Source organism: Ursus maritimus, unplaced genomic scaffold (genome assembly GCF_017311325.1).
Source record: "Ursus maritimus isolate PB19 unplaced genomic scaffold, ASM1731132v1 scaffold_14, whole genome shotgun sequence".
Taxonomy (NCBI): Eukaryota; Metazoa; Chordata; class Mammalia; order Carnivora; family Ursidae; genus Ursus; species Ursus maritimus.
The window spans coordinates 49,124,395-49,141,477 of record NW_024423786.1 but is presented as its reverse complement, the minus strand read 5'-3'; the positions used below and the strand labels follow the sequence as shown (position 1 = coordinate 49,141,477).

General features: G+C 57.9%; 2 protein-coding genes across 4 annotated transcripts; one reads left to right on the top strand and one right to left on the bottom strand.

Moving 5' to 3' along the window:
• Positions 1 to 523: 523 nt before the first annotated feature.
• CNN1 (calponin 1) lies at positions 524 to 7,083 on the top strand. The gene is made up of 7 exons (XM_040628185.1): positions 524 to 654; positions 2,712 to 2,833; positions 4,996 to 5,062; positions 5,164 to 5,301; positions 5,477 to 5,587; positions 6,090 to 6,236; positions 6,317 to 7,083. Exons 1-7 carry the CDS (start codon positions 592 to 594, stop codon positions 6,560 to 6,562), a joined length of 894 nt encoding a protein of 297 aa, XP_040484119.1. The 5' UTR covers positions 524 to 591; the 3' UTR covers positions 6,563 to 7,083.
• Positions 7,084 to 10,180: 3,097 nt separating this feature from the next.
• On the bottom strand, positions 10,181 to 15,288 carry ELOF1 (elongation factor 1 homolog). 3 transcript variants are annotated; one of them, XM_008708060.2, is made up of 4 exons: positions 15,171 to 15,288; positions 11,366 to 11,499; positions 11,133 to 11,203; positions 10,181 to 10,825 (listed from the first exon to the last, which is right to left on the bottom strand). In XM_008708060.2, the coding sequence occupies exons 2-4, from the start codon at positions 11,479 to 11,481 to the stop codon at positions 10,761 to 10,763; spliced, it is 252 nt and encodes an 83-aa protein (XP_008706282.1). In that variant the 5' UTR covers positions 11,482 to 11,499; positions 15,171 to 15,288; the 3' UTR covers positions 10,181 to 10,760. The 3 variants fall into 3 exon arrangements, with proteins under 3 accessions (XP_008706282.1, XP_008706283.1, XP_008706284.1); XM_008708061.2 differs by lacking the exon at positions 15,171 to 15,288 and adding an exon at positions 14,918 to 15,152; XM_008708062.2 differs by lacking the exon at positions 15,171 to 15,288 and adding an exon at positions 14,951 to 15,152.
• Positions 15,289 to 17,083: the final 1,795 nt, after the last annotated feature.

Sequence of the window (17,083 nt, the reverse complement as noted above, 5' to 3'; positions counted from 1 at the left end):
TGAGTCCTTCCCTGTGCTAGGCACTGCACACTGGGCATGCACTATCCATTAGCCCATTTTACAGATGTGGCAACAGAGGCCCACTTATAGACTGTTGGTGTCTGGAGTGAAACCCAGGGTGGTGCTCACTGAGCTACCATGGGCTGCAGAGAGACGAAGAGAAATGACCTCAGAGACGAGATGGCCTCAGTGACAGACACAAAGAAACCAGGAGGCCCAGCCAGAGGTCCAATGAACATTGGAGGGTCGGGAAGGATGGGGAAAGCTTCATCTCTTATGACGAAGCCCCCTCCCCCAAATTATAGCCCAGGCCGCCCCCCTAGGTGGAAACAATGACACAATCAGCTCCCAATACCAAGGCCCTGACATCACGGGGGGGAGGGGGAGGGGGGAGGATGGCCGAGGTGGGGGGTGCCCCGCCCCTTGGCAGGCCCCTGCGGCCAATGGGACGGCCTTGGAAGAGGCCCGGGCCGCCTCCGGAGCTTCAAAAACGTGTGAGGAGGGAAGAGGTTGCAGACGGAGCCTTAGCAGCTGCCTCGGTCCTCAGAGGGTCCTGTGCCCTACTGCCACCGCTGCCTGCCACCAGCCAGCATGTCCTCTGCTCACTTCAACCGGGGCCCAGCCTACGGCTTGTCTGCTGAGGTCAAGAACAAGGTAAGGCCCCCACCTATCGGTTGTCAGCTGAGATCAAGAACGAGGTATGGCCCCTGCCTGGCCCACACACCCTGGCAGGCCAGAGGCCCCGCTCTTGGGGTTCCCTGGACCCCCTCTTGCCTATCCCATGTGACTTGGAACCAGAGAGGGAAAAAGGACAGATATGGGGTAGGGACCGCCTTACTCCCCATCCGGAGCACCCCAGAGCCCTCAGCTGCTGTTGGGGGGCAGGTAAAATGGAGGGCATGCAGACAACCACAGGTAAACTGAGGTGGTCGGTCCCTTGTAAAGACCCCCACTTGATCAGAGTCTCCTATTAACCTGTCCCGTGTCTTTTGTGTTCCTGGGAGTCTGGGAAAGGACTTGATTTTCCTCACCCCCCCCCCCATCTCAAAAAGAAACTGGGGAGTGCTTGAGAGCTGGGATTCTGGGGAAGTAAGGCCCAGATAGTGTGGGAGATCCTGAAGGGAGAGGGAGACAGCTGAGGAGGTCAGAGAGTGAACATTAGGGACATGGCAGGGGTCTCCTAATTTTCAGCAGAGAAAACATCCAGATACCGCCTTCATGCTATGGATGGGTAAACTGAGGTTCAGAGAGGAGAAGCGAGTAGCTTGGGTTCTACCTAAAGCAGTTGCAGAGCTAGGATCCTGTCCTCACCCCCAGAAACACCCCCCCAATGGGGTTCAGCTTCCCCAGAGCAGTGAACTTCCAACTCACTGGAATGCTCCCGTGAGCGTTGCCAGGAGCGGAGTCCCAGCGCCCCATTTGACAGAGGGGAACATTGAGGCCCGGGGTGGCTTTTCCTAACGTACAGGGAGTAAGTGGGGAGCTGGGATTGGATCTTGGGTCGGGGGATCCTCGCGCTGGAGGAGGGGGCTGGTGGGGGGCGGGTGCTCGGGCCGGGCGGGATCCCAGCGCCTCCCCCCTCCCCCCGGCGCCGGCCCCAGAGCCGCTCGAAGCCGCCGCGCCATATAAGGCGGCCTCGGGGAGCCCGGCCCGCGGGGCCGCGCTATATAAGGGCCGGTTTGCTTTATAAAGCCGGGCTGGTGGGGAGGGGGGCGGCAGGGCCGGGGCCAGGTGAGGGGCCGCCCCCTCCCACCTCCTCCTCCCCCAGGAGAAGGGGCAGCTCTGTCCCCCAGAGTCTTGGAAGCCTGTCTGGGCTGGGACGGAGGGTTCTGGAGAAACGGAGGGGGCAGGGTGGGGAGGGGGGAAGAGGGCGAGAGAGACGCAGACAGATTCTGGGAGCCTGAGACTTGAGAGGGACGGATGGGGAGGGTGAGCCAGGAGCCAGATAAGACCGAGACAGGGATGGAGCGGCCGAGAGAGGAGACAGACGAGCCCCACCCCCACCAGAGGCAGGGAACCTGGAGTCGGAGACCAAAGCCACTGGCTAGGCAGAGATGGGCGCGCCAGGAGCCCCACCCCCAGCCAGACACAGAGAGTCGGGGACAGGAAGACAGGGCCAAGGAAAGACAGAGCTGCGGAGAGACAGAGGGCACGGGGTTGGGAAGAGAGAGAGAAATACAGCCACGCATGCATGGGGCCAGGAGTAAGACAAAGACAAGCCTCCCCCACGAGCCCAGGGGATGAGCACCTGGAGAGACACTGAGGCAGACAGACACGCAAGGCAGAACAGCCCCTGCAAGGCAGCATGCAGAGCCACCTTCTTAGGGCCCCTCCTCCGCTGCCTGGGGCGCCCAGGCTTCCAGCAGGGGGTTGGGGGGCAGGGCCAGGGGAAACTAAGCCCCAAGTTTGGCCTGGAGGGGGAACCAAGAGACCAGGCACCGCCCCCCAGCTCTGAGTACCCCACTCTCCACCCCCCTTGTCTGCATTCTCTGGTGCCAAACCTCAGAATGTCCGGAATGGCCCCCTGGGCAGGTGCCACCTCAGCCCTGGCCCTCGGCCCACTTCAGCCCCCCCATGGATGCTGGGGCAGAATTGCCTTAGTTGGGAAGGGATGGGGAAGATCAGGCCTAGGGAACCTCGGATTGGGTCCGGGGAGCTAATTCTGCTCCCCACTGCGTCCTTACCACCTTCTCCATGTCCCCCTCCCCCAGCTAGCCCAGAAGTATGACCACCAGCGGGAGCAGGAGCTTCGAGAGTGGATCGAAGGGGTGACAGGGCGCCGCATTGGGAACAACTTCATGGATGGCCTCAAAGATGGCATCATTCTTTGCGAGTGAGTGGAGCAGACTCTGCCTTGGGCTGCCCCTGACCTGGGCATCCATCCCTCCCCCTCAACCCCTCAAACAACTATGAGCTCAGAGCTGGGTTAGGCACTTTACAGCTGAGACCTTGAAAGAGTGGTGGTAAAGAATCATTGTGCCCATTTAACAGGAAAGAAAACTGAGGCTCAGTTAAGTAAAACACATTGCCCAGAGTCCCATGCTGTTCCAACAGAAATGACCAGAATCTAGGCTTAACCACCACGCAGACGGGGCGGGCCCATTTCTGGCCTCCAGAGTTCCAAGAAAGAGAGGTTCCAAGAAAGAGTTCCAAGCATATTGTGTTCAAGGAACAGCTAAAAGGCAACAGGCAACAATGGCCGTTCGTCACTGGCTTGGTGACATGAGAGTTATGCCATGGTAATTTAAGTAGGCCCTGCTTTTCTACTCTTCTCAGAATTTAAATCACCCAGAGGAATGAAAATCCACGCAGCTCCCAAGCCCTGGTTCTAGATTCTACTGTGATACTAACGTGGGATAGGGCCCTGAGCCCAGTGGGGTCCTATCTGTATCTCTGAGTCTCACCCAGGGCAGGGTGACCGTGATGGCCAAAGAGTGACCTTGGGAATCTTCCCAAAGGTGCAGGCTTACCAAGGTCTAGGTGCTGGAAAGGTGGTGGGGGGGGGGTGGGGGGATCTTGTTCTATATACCCAGTGGGAATAAGGAATAGGGGGACATCTTGGTGTCCCAGCTCAGACAGAGTTGCTCAGGCATTGAAGAGCGCAGAGCCACCCACCCATGCAGTCATTCATGTGCCAGGAATTTATGGAGCACCTGCTGTGTTCCGGGTCTAGGCACTGGGGATAGTGAACAACCGACTTACTCCGAGCTCACACAGAGCTTGAGTCCTAGTGGGGGAGATTGATCAAATAATCCATGAAATAATCCCGTACTTGCCAGTGGTGGGAAGTGCTATGGCGAAGAGAAGCAGGGAAGGATGGTGTGAGGGGGGGAAGGGTTGCTGCTTTGTACAGAATGGTCTGGGAGGTCTTTTAGAAGAGGTAGCATTTGAGCAGATTCTTGGATGAAGTGAGGGAGGGAGCTGGGAGGGCATCTGAGGAAAGAGTGGGCCAGGCGGGGGTGGGGATGGCGGGGAGGAGAGGGACAGCGGTGCAAAGGCCCTGAGGTGGGAGCAAGCCTAGTGAGTTCAAGGAACAGCCAGGAGAGGGGAAGTGGAGGGAGTTAGCTGGGGGCCAGATGATACAGGGCCTTTTAGTCATGCTAGGTATTAGGATCTTTATTCCGAAGGGAGGCCATGGCACAGTTTTGAGGGGGGTAGTAGCTTGAACTACTTTGAAAAGGCCATTCTAGCTACTGAGGGTCTGCAGGGCACAAGGTGGAAGCTGGGCGCCACAGGAGACCCCCGCAAGCAGCTCAGAGCAGTGTGGGGGTGTCAAGGAGCCATGGGCTTCTGAATGCCTTCCGAAGGTAGAGCCAATGGACATGCTGAGGGGTTGGGTATGGGAGTGGGAGAAAGGGGTAGGAGAGACACGAGCAAATTGGAGGGCCTTGCCTGAGCACCTGGAAGGGCATGTTTCCTGAGCCTGGAAGGATGGAGGGAGTTGAGTTGGGGGAAGTGAGTGTCAGGAGTCTGGGGTGGGTGCACTTGCTTCGAGATGCCATGTAGGGCGCTGGATTGGGGAGTGAGAGGCCTGGCTGCAGGGAAATAGTGGAGAGTTGTTGGTGTATCGGTGGCATGTAAAGGCGAGAGACTGGAGGAGATCAAGGGGGTGAGGGTGGCCAGAGAAGGGAAGTGGGAGGCCTGAGCTGCGGGCTCTCCACAGTGCAGGCGCCCCCTAAAGGCCAAGGAGACGGAAATGTGGTGGCCAGGGAGGCAGGGGCGCAGCAGGAGATTCCCGCATAGCGGGGGGTGAGGGGGCTTCTGCTAGAGACCAGAGCCCAGACCCGAGCCCAGCGCCCGGGAGGTTAGTTTGCCAACTCTGCCTGGGTGTGCGGGGCGGATCGGCGGGGCTGCGGCTGAGCTGGCTGTAGCAGGAACCAGCAAAACCGCCCACTGGCTGTCATCCGGACCCCTTTTCCCACCGGGTTGGGCATGGGTGTGTGTGGGGGGGGGGCGGGCTCACCCTTCTCACTGCCCGCCCCCGACCCCTTGTAGGTTCATCAACAAGCTCCAGCCAGGCTCCGTGAAGAAGGTCAATGAGTCGACCCAAAATTGGCACCAGGTGAGCCCAGGCTCTGTTTTAACTCTTTCAACCCCTGGCGCACAGCCCCTCACACCCCCACCCCGCTCCCCCTCCACTGACCGCCGCCCGCTCCCCTCCAGCTGGAAAACATCGGCAACTTCATCAAGGCCATCACCAAGTATGGGGTGAAGCCCCACGACATTTTTGAGGCCAACGACCTGTTTGAGAACACCAACCACACCCAGGTGCAGTCCACCCTCCTGGCCCTGGCCAGCATGGTGAGTGCGGCCGAAGGGTGGGTAAGGGGCCGGGGCACTGGGAGGTGGCTTTGCAGGGTGGGGCCGCTTGTGCCCCCAAGCCCGGTGTGAGTGGGAGGGCGAGAGCAGGTGCCAGGAGGGGACAATGTGGCCCGGAGGCTCCCTTGTCAGCGGCTGCTCCCTTGGCCCTCCTCAGGCCAAGACGAAAGGGAATAAGGTGAATGTTGGTGTGAAGTATGCAGAGAAGCAGGAACGGAAATTTGAGCCAGAGAAGCTAAGAGAAGGGCGGAACATCATCGGGCTGCAGGTACTGGCCCTTCCTCACCTGGGTCTTGCTGCCGAGCTGAGCGGGGAGGTCGCGGAGGCCAGGAGGGCACCCAGGTCCCTGCGGGCTTTGGGGCACAGGATATCTGGCTTTAGCTCACATGTATGGCGGGCACTGTGCTTACCATTTTCGGCACCCTAACTCACTCCTCCAGCAGCCCTACGGAGTGGGTGCTGTGGTCATGACACCCTTTATGCAGATGAGGAAACGGGGGGCCTGGAGAAGCTAGCTCACTTGCCAGGACTGCCCAGGTTTAGATAAGCGGCCGGGCTGGGGCTCGAACCCTGGAAGTCAGGCCCTGGTGCTCTGAGCCACTGACAGGTCATGGAGCATGCCTTCTCTGGGCCTCAGTTTCCGGTCCAGAGCCCGAGAGCGGAGCAGTGGCTCGTTAGAGGGCCGCACAAGCGTCCACTGACATGTTACGTCTCGTGGCCCGGGGTGAGGCTCTGCGACCCTTGGGATGATTCTCCTTCTGGCTTCCTAGATGGGCACCAACAAGTTTGCCAGCCAGCAGGGCATGACAGCCTATGGCACCCGGCGTCACCTCTACGACCCCAAGCTGGGCACGGACCAGCCGTTGGACCAGGCCACCATCAGCCTGCAAATGGGCACCAACAAGGGAGCCAGCCAGGTGTGTGGGGGTTCGTGGGGTGGGCTGGTGGGGCCCCTCCCTCCGTCGTCCCCAGGGTCTGACTGCTCTGGCCTCTGCAGGCCGGCATGACTGCACCCGGGACCAAGCGACAGATTTTCGAGCCAGGGCTGGGCATGGAGCACTGTGACACACTCAACGTCAGCCTGCAGATGGGCAGCAACAAGGGGGCCTCGCAGCGGGGCATGACGGTGTACGGGCTGCCGCGCCAAGTCTACGACCCCAAGTACTGCCTGACGCCCGACTACCCGGAGCTGGGCGAGCCCGCCCACAACCACCATGCACACAACTACTACAACTCTGCCTAGGGCCCTGGGCCTCCCACCCCGCCTTCCCCCCCAGGGAGGCTGGCTGCTGCTCTTGGCAGGGCTGAGCTGGCCCCGCCGACCCCCTCCCCCTGCATGGCGTCCTCCAGCCCCCTGGCACCTGCCTACAGGGTTAGCGTTTGGGGGGGGGGCAGACTGGGGGGCGTGTCGGGGGGGAAGGGGGCCCTGCTCCCTGGAGCGCCGCAGGATCCAACATCGAGCCGGGTGTGCCCAGGAGCACCCAAAGGACGCACTGAGCAAAGCTACCCCAGCTGTCCCCCCACTCCCTCACAGGTGGGTCCCCGCAGGACAAGAAGTCCCCCCAAGCAAAGCCCCCAGAGCCCAGGCTCGGCCTGCCCCCACCCCATTCCCGCAGTGGGAGCAAACTGCATGCCCAGAGACCCAGCGGACACACGCGGTTTGGTTTGCAGCGACTGGCATACGTGGATGTGACAGCGGCGTTTGTTAACGCGAGCACTTTCTTTTTCTATTTCACTGGAGCACAATAAACGGCTGTAAAATCATCGTCTCAGGGCTGCTCTGCCCCGGAGCCTGCGTGGCTCTGGCACACGTGCCAACAGCCGTGCTTGGAGACGCTCCGTCTCCCATGTACACGTCGGCGCAGGCACACACACACACGCACCGTGAGATACACATATGGAGCCTGCAGCCACTCGGCTGGACCCAGGACAGGCAGGCACTCACACATAAAATCCACACACACACACTCCCCTTTGACAGATACACACATGCGGTTCGCGCTCCCACTCAAGACACAACACACAGCCTCGCCCACATACACAATTCCCACCCATGTGCTCAGCGCTCGCCTGCCTCTCTGGGAAGCCTGGGGTGCTGGTAGAAAAGAGCCCGAGCCCTGGAACAGGCTAGATGGGGTGTGAACCACAGTTCCACTTCCCACTAGCTGGGTGTCCTGGGGCAGCTCACCTGCTCTCCCTAGGCCTGTCTTCCCATCAGGAAGAGGAGGACAGAGAGCCTCCTGGGGACGTGGGGAAGAGGACATGAAACCGGGCCTCCGGACAGGGGATGACACCGGGTGCTGACCGATGAGAATGGACAAGCCGAGTCCTGGAGCCCCCGTGGGCAGCTGGGCCCCTTCCGCCCTGGAGTGGACTGTGGGCGGGTGGGAGGCAACAAGGCAGTGGAGGAGGATGGGCACGTTGGGGACCCAGACCAATGGCCCTTTAAAGACTGGCGCGGAGCCCACGAGTAGCTGACTGCCCGGCGTGGCTGCCCTGTACGCTCAGCTCATGCTCTGCCCTCTTCTTAGGGGCTGATTCCTGAATCTGGCCTGCCAGCCCACGGCCCTAGGAATGTGTGGCCAGCCTCAACCTCCCCACACTTCAGAGGGGACCCTGTCGTCCAGTGATGTGAGCCCCAGCCATCCTGCCTGGAGACCACCAGTCAGAGTTCCAAGGAGGGGATGCAGCCAGGCCAGGGCGGGGAGAGGGGGCGGTGGCAGCGGCAGGGGTTAGAGAACAGTGTTCTCTCCTTCCTTCCCCAGAGCAGGGGATGAAGCTGGAACGTGGGGACTTGCAGAGACAGACACCAGGAGACCGGCGTGCACAGACGCACACAGCCCCTGGGGCCTCGTAAAAGGGATTCCAGGCGCTCTTGGCCTGGCTAGTGTAGGTCCTGCTCCCCCAGGGCCGACATGGGGAAGCTATGCTGAGGATCCATGCCTGGCCCAGGGCCCTGCCTCCTCGGGAAAACAGCACCATATTAGCACTTGGCCTGTGTGACTGGGATGGGCGGGCCCTGGAAGCCAGAGGAATGAGCCCCCTTTCGGCTGGACCCCTGAGGGCACCCCCCCACCCAGGCGCCTGTCCGAGGCTCTGCCCATGCCCACTGGCTTCTGCCTGGGCCTAGGGACCTTACCTGGGACTTTGGAGGGGGAGGTGGGAACACAGGGAAGGGCAGGCCAGGGGCAGGGTAGGCCTGGGGCGGGGGCACATGCCAGACCCAGCGGCTGGTCCTAGTGGCCCAGGCTTCCAGCCAGCTCAGCATCTCCCTCCCTCGGCTGTTCACACCCCTTACTGCCCTGGGTGGGTCCCAATCACTCAAACCCAGGCACCATGCTAGGCCCCGCCAGCCTCAGCATGGCCCCAGAAGGTTCCATCATCCTTCTTGCTATATGAAGGAGGAATGCAAAGCACAGGTCACTTGGTGCCAGGCTCGAGACCAGGTGCAGGTGCTGCTCGGCCCCAGGCTGCCAGAGTGTCCATTGGAGGGCACTGTGCAATGCACAGGTGTTCATCATCAGCCAGGCTCAGGGGCAGTTTTTTCCAAAACCACCAAGCAATTCACTCAATGCCGACACGACCTAGAGACAGCATCAGATCCCACAGGATAAGGGCTCAGTCTCATGAGACTGTCCCTCCACTTTCAGGCTCATTGCCAAGTCCAGGTTGTCACCTGTGCTTCTGATCGATCAGGAATAGATCGGGGATTCCCGAGATCACCTCCTCAGATTTGATTAATTTATTAGAGCGGCTCACAGAACTCAGAAAAACATCGTATTTTATTAGATTACCGGTTTATTAGAAAAGAATATAAATCAGGAACAGCCAGATGGAAGAGGTGCCCCAGGCCAAAATGTGGGGATGGGGTGCGGGGCTCCCAAGCCCTCTCCAAGTGCCCCACTCTCCCAGCAGCTCCACAGGCTCACCAATCCTGAGCTCATCAAATCTTGTTGAAGTTTTTATACAGCTTAACCTGTAGCCCCCCACTTCTCTTCCTCAGGGGTTGTGGGTGTTACTGAGGGTCCCACTCAGTGATCACTCCGTCTTTTTGGTGACCAGCATCAACTCAGGTATGATCAGAAGGGGCGCCTTCGAGTGACAAAAGACACTATCATTCAGGAAACTGCAAGGGTTTGAGGAACTCTGTGCCCGGAACTAGGGACAAAGGCCACTATTTATGGTATCACACACGTGCGTCTGGCCCCACCTCCAGCCTTCAGTGACCCCTCATCACCCCTGGGAAAAGGTCCCTTTCACGGACCCTTCCTCTTCTACAGTGCTTTCACTTCCTCCCCAAGGAAGCCATGAGCTGTTCCCTCAGCCTGGACCCTGGACTCCTAGGAAGACAGACCCTGGTCTATGAAGCCAGGCCTCCTGGGTTCAAGGCCCCGCTCTGCAGCCCTCTGGATGTGGGACCCCGGGCCAGTGACTTCCCATCTCTGGCCCAATTTGTCACCTGTGAGCCCGGGGTACCCGCCTCCCAGCGGGGTAAGGCCGGCAAGCCTGAGAGCAGCTTCTGGCACAGGGTGGGCCTGGAGTGTTACTTCCGTTGGGCTGCCCCCCAGGAAGCCTTCTCTGGTCACCCCAACCCATCCCAGCCCAGGCTTCACTGGCCCCATTTTGTTGTGCCCGTAAATGCCTGGCCAGACGTCTGTGGGTTCGCCCATGTTCCTTGGGCCCAGCACGACCCTGGTTTTACCCTGAATGCCTGCTGCGTGGACAAAATGGACAGTTTGGACTAACCAAACCCCATTTCCAATGGCCTGCTAGGCCACCTCCCCATGCCTCCATCTCCTCCTCACCCTAACTGAGCCCCTGGGCCTGACCTGGAATCCAGGAAATCACAGAGAGGCAGGAGTTTGCATTGGCTGCTTTATTTAAGGGCTTGTGGCTGACAGCTATCCCTGACCCAGCCCCTCCTTCTCTACAAAAGCAACTAAACATGAAAAGGGGCTATCCCAACAGGGCCTGGCCAAGGAGGCTATGACACTGTGGCTCTGAATCTCAGGCTGCAGGCCTTGGAAGGCAGGGAAGGAGGGAGGGCAGTCCAGTTCAAAAGGGCAAGGTGCTGGTGAGGTGGGTGAGGAGGCTGGAGGGTCCCGAGGCAGCCTCTGCTGGCCTTGTCCTTGCCCAGAATGTCAGGACACAGGCTCCGAGGAGGAGTGAGCAAGTTAAAGGCTTTCAGAGACAAGTGAATCACTTCAGGCCCCCTGGGGGGGGGGCAACGACCCCGCCTCACCTCCAGTCCGTGTCCACAAGCACACTGCCACGGCCACGCTCGCAGCCGCACACACTCACACTCACACCCACTCCATACACACAGAGGGCTGTGAAGGCCCTGGACCCACACCCTGGACCCTGGAATGTCTCTGGACTGGCAGCCAGTGGGGCAGGTCCACGGCAGACGGCACTGCCAAGGGAGTGGGTCCTCTGCATTGCTACTGATTGGCCGCCTCGCAGGCATCTATCCAATCGCTGTACACGTCCACTGGTTCTGACAGATCTGGGCCGCTGAGGTCAAGGGCAACTGGTGGCATTGGACCCCTTCCCTGTGCACACCACTCACTGGTGTCAGCCGGGTCCCTGCCCTGCACCCTACGTAAGCTGGCAGGTGGCACCTCTTCCCCTGGGGAGTCATAGCCCTGCACCGGGGCAAACAGCAGGGCCAGAGGAGCAGAGACTGGAGTCCAGTCCCCCTGCTCCTGGCCAGGTGCCCTAGGGCAGTGTACCTGGTGCTGGGGAACCCTGACTGCCCCCAACCCTCCCCACCCACCCCACCTTCCAGAAAAGGCCTGTTTTCCCAAGGATACATGTGATGGGCGTCTGGAACTCCTCTAGGCACACAGTACAAGAGATGACTCCGGTGTTGCGGGCACGATCCCTGGAACAGCAGGGGGTGGAGGGGCTGGTGAGTAAAGGAGCCTGTGTCTCTGGGCGACGATCCCCCTAACTGCGAAGGCCTGGGGCAGAAAGGAGGATGGTGGGAGCAGGAAAGCTGCCTCCTGACTTTGGGAAGAAAGAGGAGGCCCCATCCCCCACTCACATTTTTACGTCACAAGACTTCTCATGGTTGCAGAAGGGGCAGGTGAACTGGGTCTCTAGGGTGCCGGTCATCTTCTTTTTGGGGGGTGGCTTCCGTTTTGACTTTCTGCGCCCCATGTCTGTAGGAGGGCAAACCTGGGGGGGGGGCAAAAGTCAGCAACTCAGGGGACCCACAGAGCCCTCCAACTTGATGCTCTAGGAAGCAGACTGGGAAGAAGGCCTGGCTGGCACGTGAGGCTCCGCCTCTGAGGGTTGAGGCTCCCAGTCCCCAGGCAGGCGGACAATCCAGGCACACTCTGGGCAGCGTGGATGGGAGCAGGCTCTGGTATCAGGTGGCCTGAGTTCTAATCATGGCCCCCCACTTACTGAGTGACCCCAGGCTGGTGACTTAAACTGTCTGCACCTCAGTTTCCTGTCGGTAAAATAGAGATGAAGCTGCTATTTCAGAGGGGGCTCGTGGGGCACCCACGACACGCGGTAAGTAAAGCGCCGGGCACAAGACCTGGCCCATCCATCATCGGCACCCACAAAGGACACCACTGTTCCTGGTGAGGATGACACAAGAGACTCCAACAGACCAGCTGCACAGGGCTGGGCGGGGCCTAAGTGCTCAGAAGCCTGTGATTTCAGGAGCAACAGCTCCTCTTCTCAAAGGGACATGCAAGTGGCACCCAGGAGGAATGACACTCGAGGCAGCTGACAGATCCTCCGGACGAACCTCTGGATAAAGAGCTGTTGGGCAGAGAAGAGGGGACAAGCATCTCGAGTAGAGACACTCCACACACCAAGACTGAGGACAGTGTCTGAGGGCCCCCGCCAGCCTTTGGGGACCACACAGGCAGGGGTGAGGGGAAGGCTAAGGAGGGAGCAGAGGCAGGTGGGAGGTGTTTGCATGGATACTGGGGGCAGTGGGGAGAGAAAGGATAAAATCACTGCCTTTCTAAGGCATCGAGGAGAACAGGTCAGAGGTCTGGATGCAGATGAAGTCAGAACCAGGACATGCAGGGACGGCAGTGGCTGAGAGACTAAGACAAATCAGTGGAGTGAGTGTGGCGAGAGGAGGGGTCCAGGATGACTCCTAAGGCGGTGGGGGATGGAGACGGTGGGTGGGGGAGATGGTGGCATCATTCTCTGATGTCTAGTGCACAGGAAGAACACGATGTGGGGGAAACGATGGGGTCAAATATCAGAGGGACAGGTATCTTGGAAGCAGGGGTGACCACTGAGCACATCTCCCACGCCAGGGCTCCAGACCTGGGAGTGCCTTCCCACGGCGCTCTCCCCTCTCGCCGCTCCCCTTCTCCCCCACCTGTGTGGCTTTAGCACCGTTCCACCCTGAACCACAATGCACACCAGAATTTCACTCCTATTTAGAATAGCTCTCTACATACCATCCTCATTCTTAGCTTAGGGTGTTCCCAGTTCTGAGTAAACAGAATTAGTTCATGGAGAATGTCCACGAGCCCCCAGGACCCCCCATTCTGCCTTCCCTCCTTTGCTATGAAAGAATGTCCATGCTCCCCTTAAAAACAATTTGTTACCTTGTGCCCTGGATCCCAACATCAGATTTTCTCTTGCCACTAGATCATTAACAAACAGTTATTAAATACATCCTTAAAAACAACCACCTCGTGGGGCGACTGAGTGGCTCAGTGGGTTAAGCGTCTAACTCTTGATTTCAGCTCAGGTTATGATCTCAGGGTCATGCGATCGAGTCCTGCGTAGGACTCTGAGCTCAGCACCGAGTCTGCTTGGGATTCTTTCTCTCTCTCCGTCTGCCACTTACACCAGTCGCAAGCTGGAGCTCTCTTTCTAAACAAAAACACAACCACCTCTTCATTCTGTGGGCTTTTCTAGTAGAGCTATCTGCACTCACTGTCTTCATTCATTTCCTCCCATTCTCCCTCTACCTCCCCACCATTCTGCTCACCCCCCTCTCAGGGCACTGGACATACCCGTCCCTCCTCCCACCCATGCGGCTCTCAGGACCCTGCACTCTGCCCCAGCCTCACTGGTGGCTCCTTTCAGTTTCTGCTGCTCCCCCCAGCCCCAGCCCTGACGTCTCTAATGGTACATGAGCCCGCAAGCTCAATCTTTGGGCTCCACTTCGTTTGCACTCACCCCCATGGAGATCTAGCCCAGCCTCAGGGCTTCCTCTATAGTGATGCCTCTCGATTCACCATCCTCAGTGTCTCCTCTCAACTGCAGACTGGTTCCTCTAACTGCCTCGGCTACACCTTCACTGGATGCTACCACACGTTTAAACATAACCCATCCAAAACCAAGCTGCCGACACCTCAACAGGCTCTTCCGGTCTTCCCCATCTCAGCAGATAGGAAATCCATCTATCCAAAAACCTTGGGACTCACCCTCCATTCCTTTCTCTCCCTCTCACACCCCTTATCTGATCCTGTTCCTGCTGCCCTACCTCTAACAGACATCAAGAATCTGTCCACTTCTTGCCAAGACCATGGTCTGAGTCCGGAGTCCTAGTCATGCTCACACAGCCTCCTCACTGGTATCCCTGCATCTTCTTCCCTGGCCATTTCCCTCCAAATATAAATTCTATGGTGGCAGGGATTTTTGTCTTTTCTTTGTATCCCCAGAGCCTAGAATGCTGGTGGCCCAGAGCTGGCATTCAACAAATGTGTACTTAATGAATGAATGAACCAATGCCAGGCCTTTCACTAACCACAGCAATGCTGCAATCAAGGCCAGCCAAGTGTCTGCCCTCGTGGAACCTCTATTCTACTAGAAGAAGAGAAATCCTCAACAACGTAATGAGAGATAATTTCAATTATCAGTAAGTGCTAGGAGACTAATCGGTCAGGGCTAAGTGAATACTTTCGGAATAGCTACTTCAGCTAAGAGTGGGGTGGGAAGGGCCCTCTGGGTAAAAGTCATTTAAGCGGAGGCCTGAATGATGAGAGAAAGCAACGACGCAAAATAGTCCAAGCTGGCCGAACAGCAACTGCGAAGGCTCTGAGGCAGAAGCAGCTTTTTTTTTCCCCCAGAAAGAGAAAGACTGGTACAGCTGAAGCTCAGTGAGCAATGGGGAGAAAGGGTACAAGATGGGGCAGCAGAGGAAAGCAGCCAGACCCCAAAGGTGTGGCCAGTTCTACAGTCCATGCTTTCACCTGCTCGGGGCAGTGTTTTGTTTTCCCAAAGCCTGGCCCCGGGTACCACCTGTAACAGAATCCCCTGGGGGGAGGGGATGCTCAAAAAAAAATGCAGATTTCTGAACCTCATCTCAGATCTGCCCCCAGTGGAACGGGGTGGGAGGCACGATTTGCCCACTGCTGAATCCCCAGCGCTGGTAGTGCCTGGTATGCATTAAACGCTCAATAACTACTTGTTGAATGAATAAATCTCTTGAACAGAAAGTACGCATGGGCCCCAGAATCTCATTTTACCCGGCGTCTGCAGCACCCCAACTCCACGGCGGAAAAGGGGTCTGGCCTGTACACAAAGCTTCGGGGGCTTCAGCCTGCCCTGTGGCGACCTAAGTCCAAGCGCGCCAAGGGGATGGGTCCCCAACCCTGCCGTGACTCACGAGGCGGCGGGTGAACGGTCCTTCCAAGCTCACCGAGGTTTCGGCGACGCCTCCCGCCGGCCGCCCGTGGGAGCCAGGCCACCGAGCAGCCGCGCTTAGCCGGCTGGGGTCCGGCGGAGTCAAGCTCCCCAGCAGGCCACCTCCCAAACCCGGGGTCCTCGACGCCTCCTCCTGGACCCCGTGAGCGTCCCTAAGTAGAAGATCGCCCAGTTACGCCAAACCCCAACGCCCGCAGGTGCGAACCGTCACCTACACTCTTTTCCCCTCGTTGCGACGGCCTCGTTCACCCGGGAGACAGTAGCTTCCGTCTCCCGCCGGAAGCGGAAACCCCTCTCCTCTTCTCACCCGCGGCCAGGACCGCCCAGCGAGCCGGCCCCGCCTCCTCCAGTGCACACGCGTACTCGCGCACCGGGCCTGGCGGCGGGATCGCAGTGCGCCTGCGCGAGGGCTCGCGCACTTTGGTCTGTGGTAGTGCGCGCCTTCGCTTCTGACGAGCTCACGCGGGTGGCGCTAACTGCGGTTCGGGAGCGGTGGCGGCTGGGCCGTACCAGCTTTGGAAAGTCAGACTTGCCCTTGGCCTCAGTATCTTCACTTGCCTTTTCTCCCAGTTCAAGCCCCAGCCCCTCGCAGCCCACCTGGATCTCCCCAACTGCGGACACATTCAAGCATCTCAGTGCTAAGGAATTGCAAATACCAGTATGGCTGAATTGGTGCTGGGGGAGCTTGTCGGACTCTCTTCTCAAACTTTAATAAGAGCCTGCGGATCTTCTTAAAATTCAGGTCTGATTCATTACGTCAGGTGTGCGGTCTAAAAGTCTGCATTTCCAACTAGCTCCCCGATGACGTCCATGCTGCTGGTCCGCGGACCACACTGAGTGCTGAAGTTGCAACAGAAAACGTTGACTAGGCATACACGGACCAGATCACGTGGAGTCTTGTGGGCCAAGTTAGGGACAGTTTTGGAGCTGGGGGAGATAGGAATAAGGCTTTACGAATCCCGCAATTTAGGGAAGAGGCTGGACATAAAGGATCAATTACTGCACTCCTCAGTGCAGCAGAGGAGAACGTGTGGATCTCAGAGCAAAGGATGGTGGAGGGGGCTGCCAAACTAGTCTGGGAGGTTGGGGAAAGCTTCTCTGGGAGGCTGACGCTCAGGTTGAAATCGAAGGCTGAGCAGGAGTTACACAGAAATAGTCCCTGCAGAACTGATGGAGTGAAGGAGAGAAAGGGATCAAAGGTGACTCCCACTGTCTGGAACCCCTGGGTGCTGCCTCTCAGGGAGACGATTTGGAGGAGAAATCAAGGGTTGTGTTCTAGCCAAGATTTTTGAGACAAGCAAAGAGAGGTATGGGACAGGTCATCGAAGGTGGAGTCTGGAGCTCAGGTGAAAGTTCTGGATGTGATTTTGAGAGTCATTCACCTAGGGAGGTTATCTGAAGCCTTGGAGCCAGAGGAGGTCACTTGGTTTCAGGGTGAGGGGCAAAGTATAGCAGAAGAAGAGGGCTAAGAAGGAGACCAGGGCACCCCATCGTTAGATGTTAAGAGGAGGAGTCAGCAAGAGACTGGGCCGACTGGTGAGGTAGGGAGGAGAAAGAGGTGGGTGTCCTTTCCCAGAAGCCTCCAGAAGAAGATATTTCAAGACAGGAAAAGAGGTCAGCTATGCCACATGTGGTTGAAAGTTTGACTAAGATGAGGAAAGAGGATTGACTCTGTTGACTTTGCAAGTGTTTGGTCACGGGTGACCTTGGTAAGAGCTGTTTCATTAGGGTGTTCAGGAAAATAATTTGGATTGCGATTATTTTCAGTTAAGCTATCTTCAAGGTATCCCCTAGGGGGCAGTGTTACCCTTGGAACTGACTAGGGGACTCTTTCAGTGCTGATACAAACTTGTACACGCACAGGATGGGATCATACTATATGTTACCTTGCAACTTGGTATTTACACTGAATAGTCAAAACACATACAAGTAGCTTTTGTTTTTAGTAGCTACACAATTCATACTGCAACTCGGCCGTAGTATATATGGACAATCCCATATTTACTCATGATTGCTGGGTTTCTTGGTTACTTTTCTTTCTCATTCTATTTTCTTTCTATTTCTCTCTTTCTCACTTTCTCCTACCTTCCTTCATACCCAGCTTTGTTGAGATATAAGTGACAGACAA

Bases quoted from the DNA above. Each gene is read 5' to 3' on its own strand.
- ELOF1 (XM_008708060.2), bottom strand. From the start codon at position 11,481: ATGGGGCGCAGAAAGTCAAAACGGAAGCCACCCCCCAAAAAGAAGATG. The intron at 11,204-11,365 runs GTGAGTGGGGGA...CTGCTGTTCCAG, and splicing joins AAGTCTTGTGACGTAAAAAT to GGATCGTGCCCGCAACACCG. The intron at 10,826-11,132 runs GTATCCTTGGGA...TCAGCGGCCCAG, and splicing joins GTTCCAGACGCCCATCACAT to ATCTGTCAGAACCAGTGGAC.
- CNN1 (XM_040628185.1), top strand. From the start codon at position 592: ATGTCCTCTGCTCACTTCAACCGGGGCCCAGCCTACGGCTTGTCTGCT. The intron at 5,063-5,163 runs GTGAGCCCAGGC...GCTCCCCTCCAG, and splicing joins CGACCCAAAATTGGCACCAG to CTGGAAAACATCGGCAACTT. The intron at 5,588-6,089 runs GTACTGGCCCTT...CTGGCTTCCTAG, and splicing joins GGAACATCATCGGGCTGCAG to ATGGGCACCAACAAGTTTGC.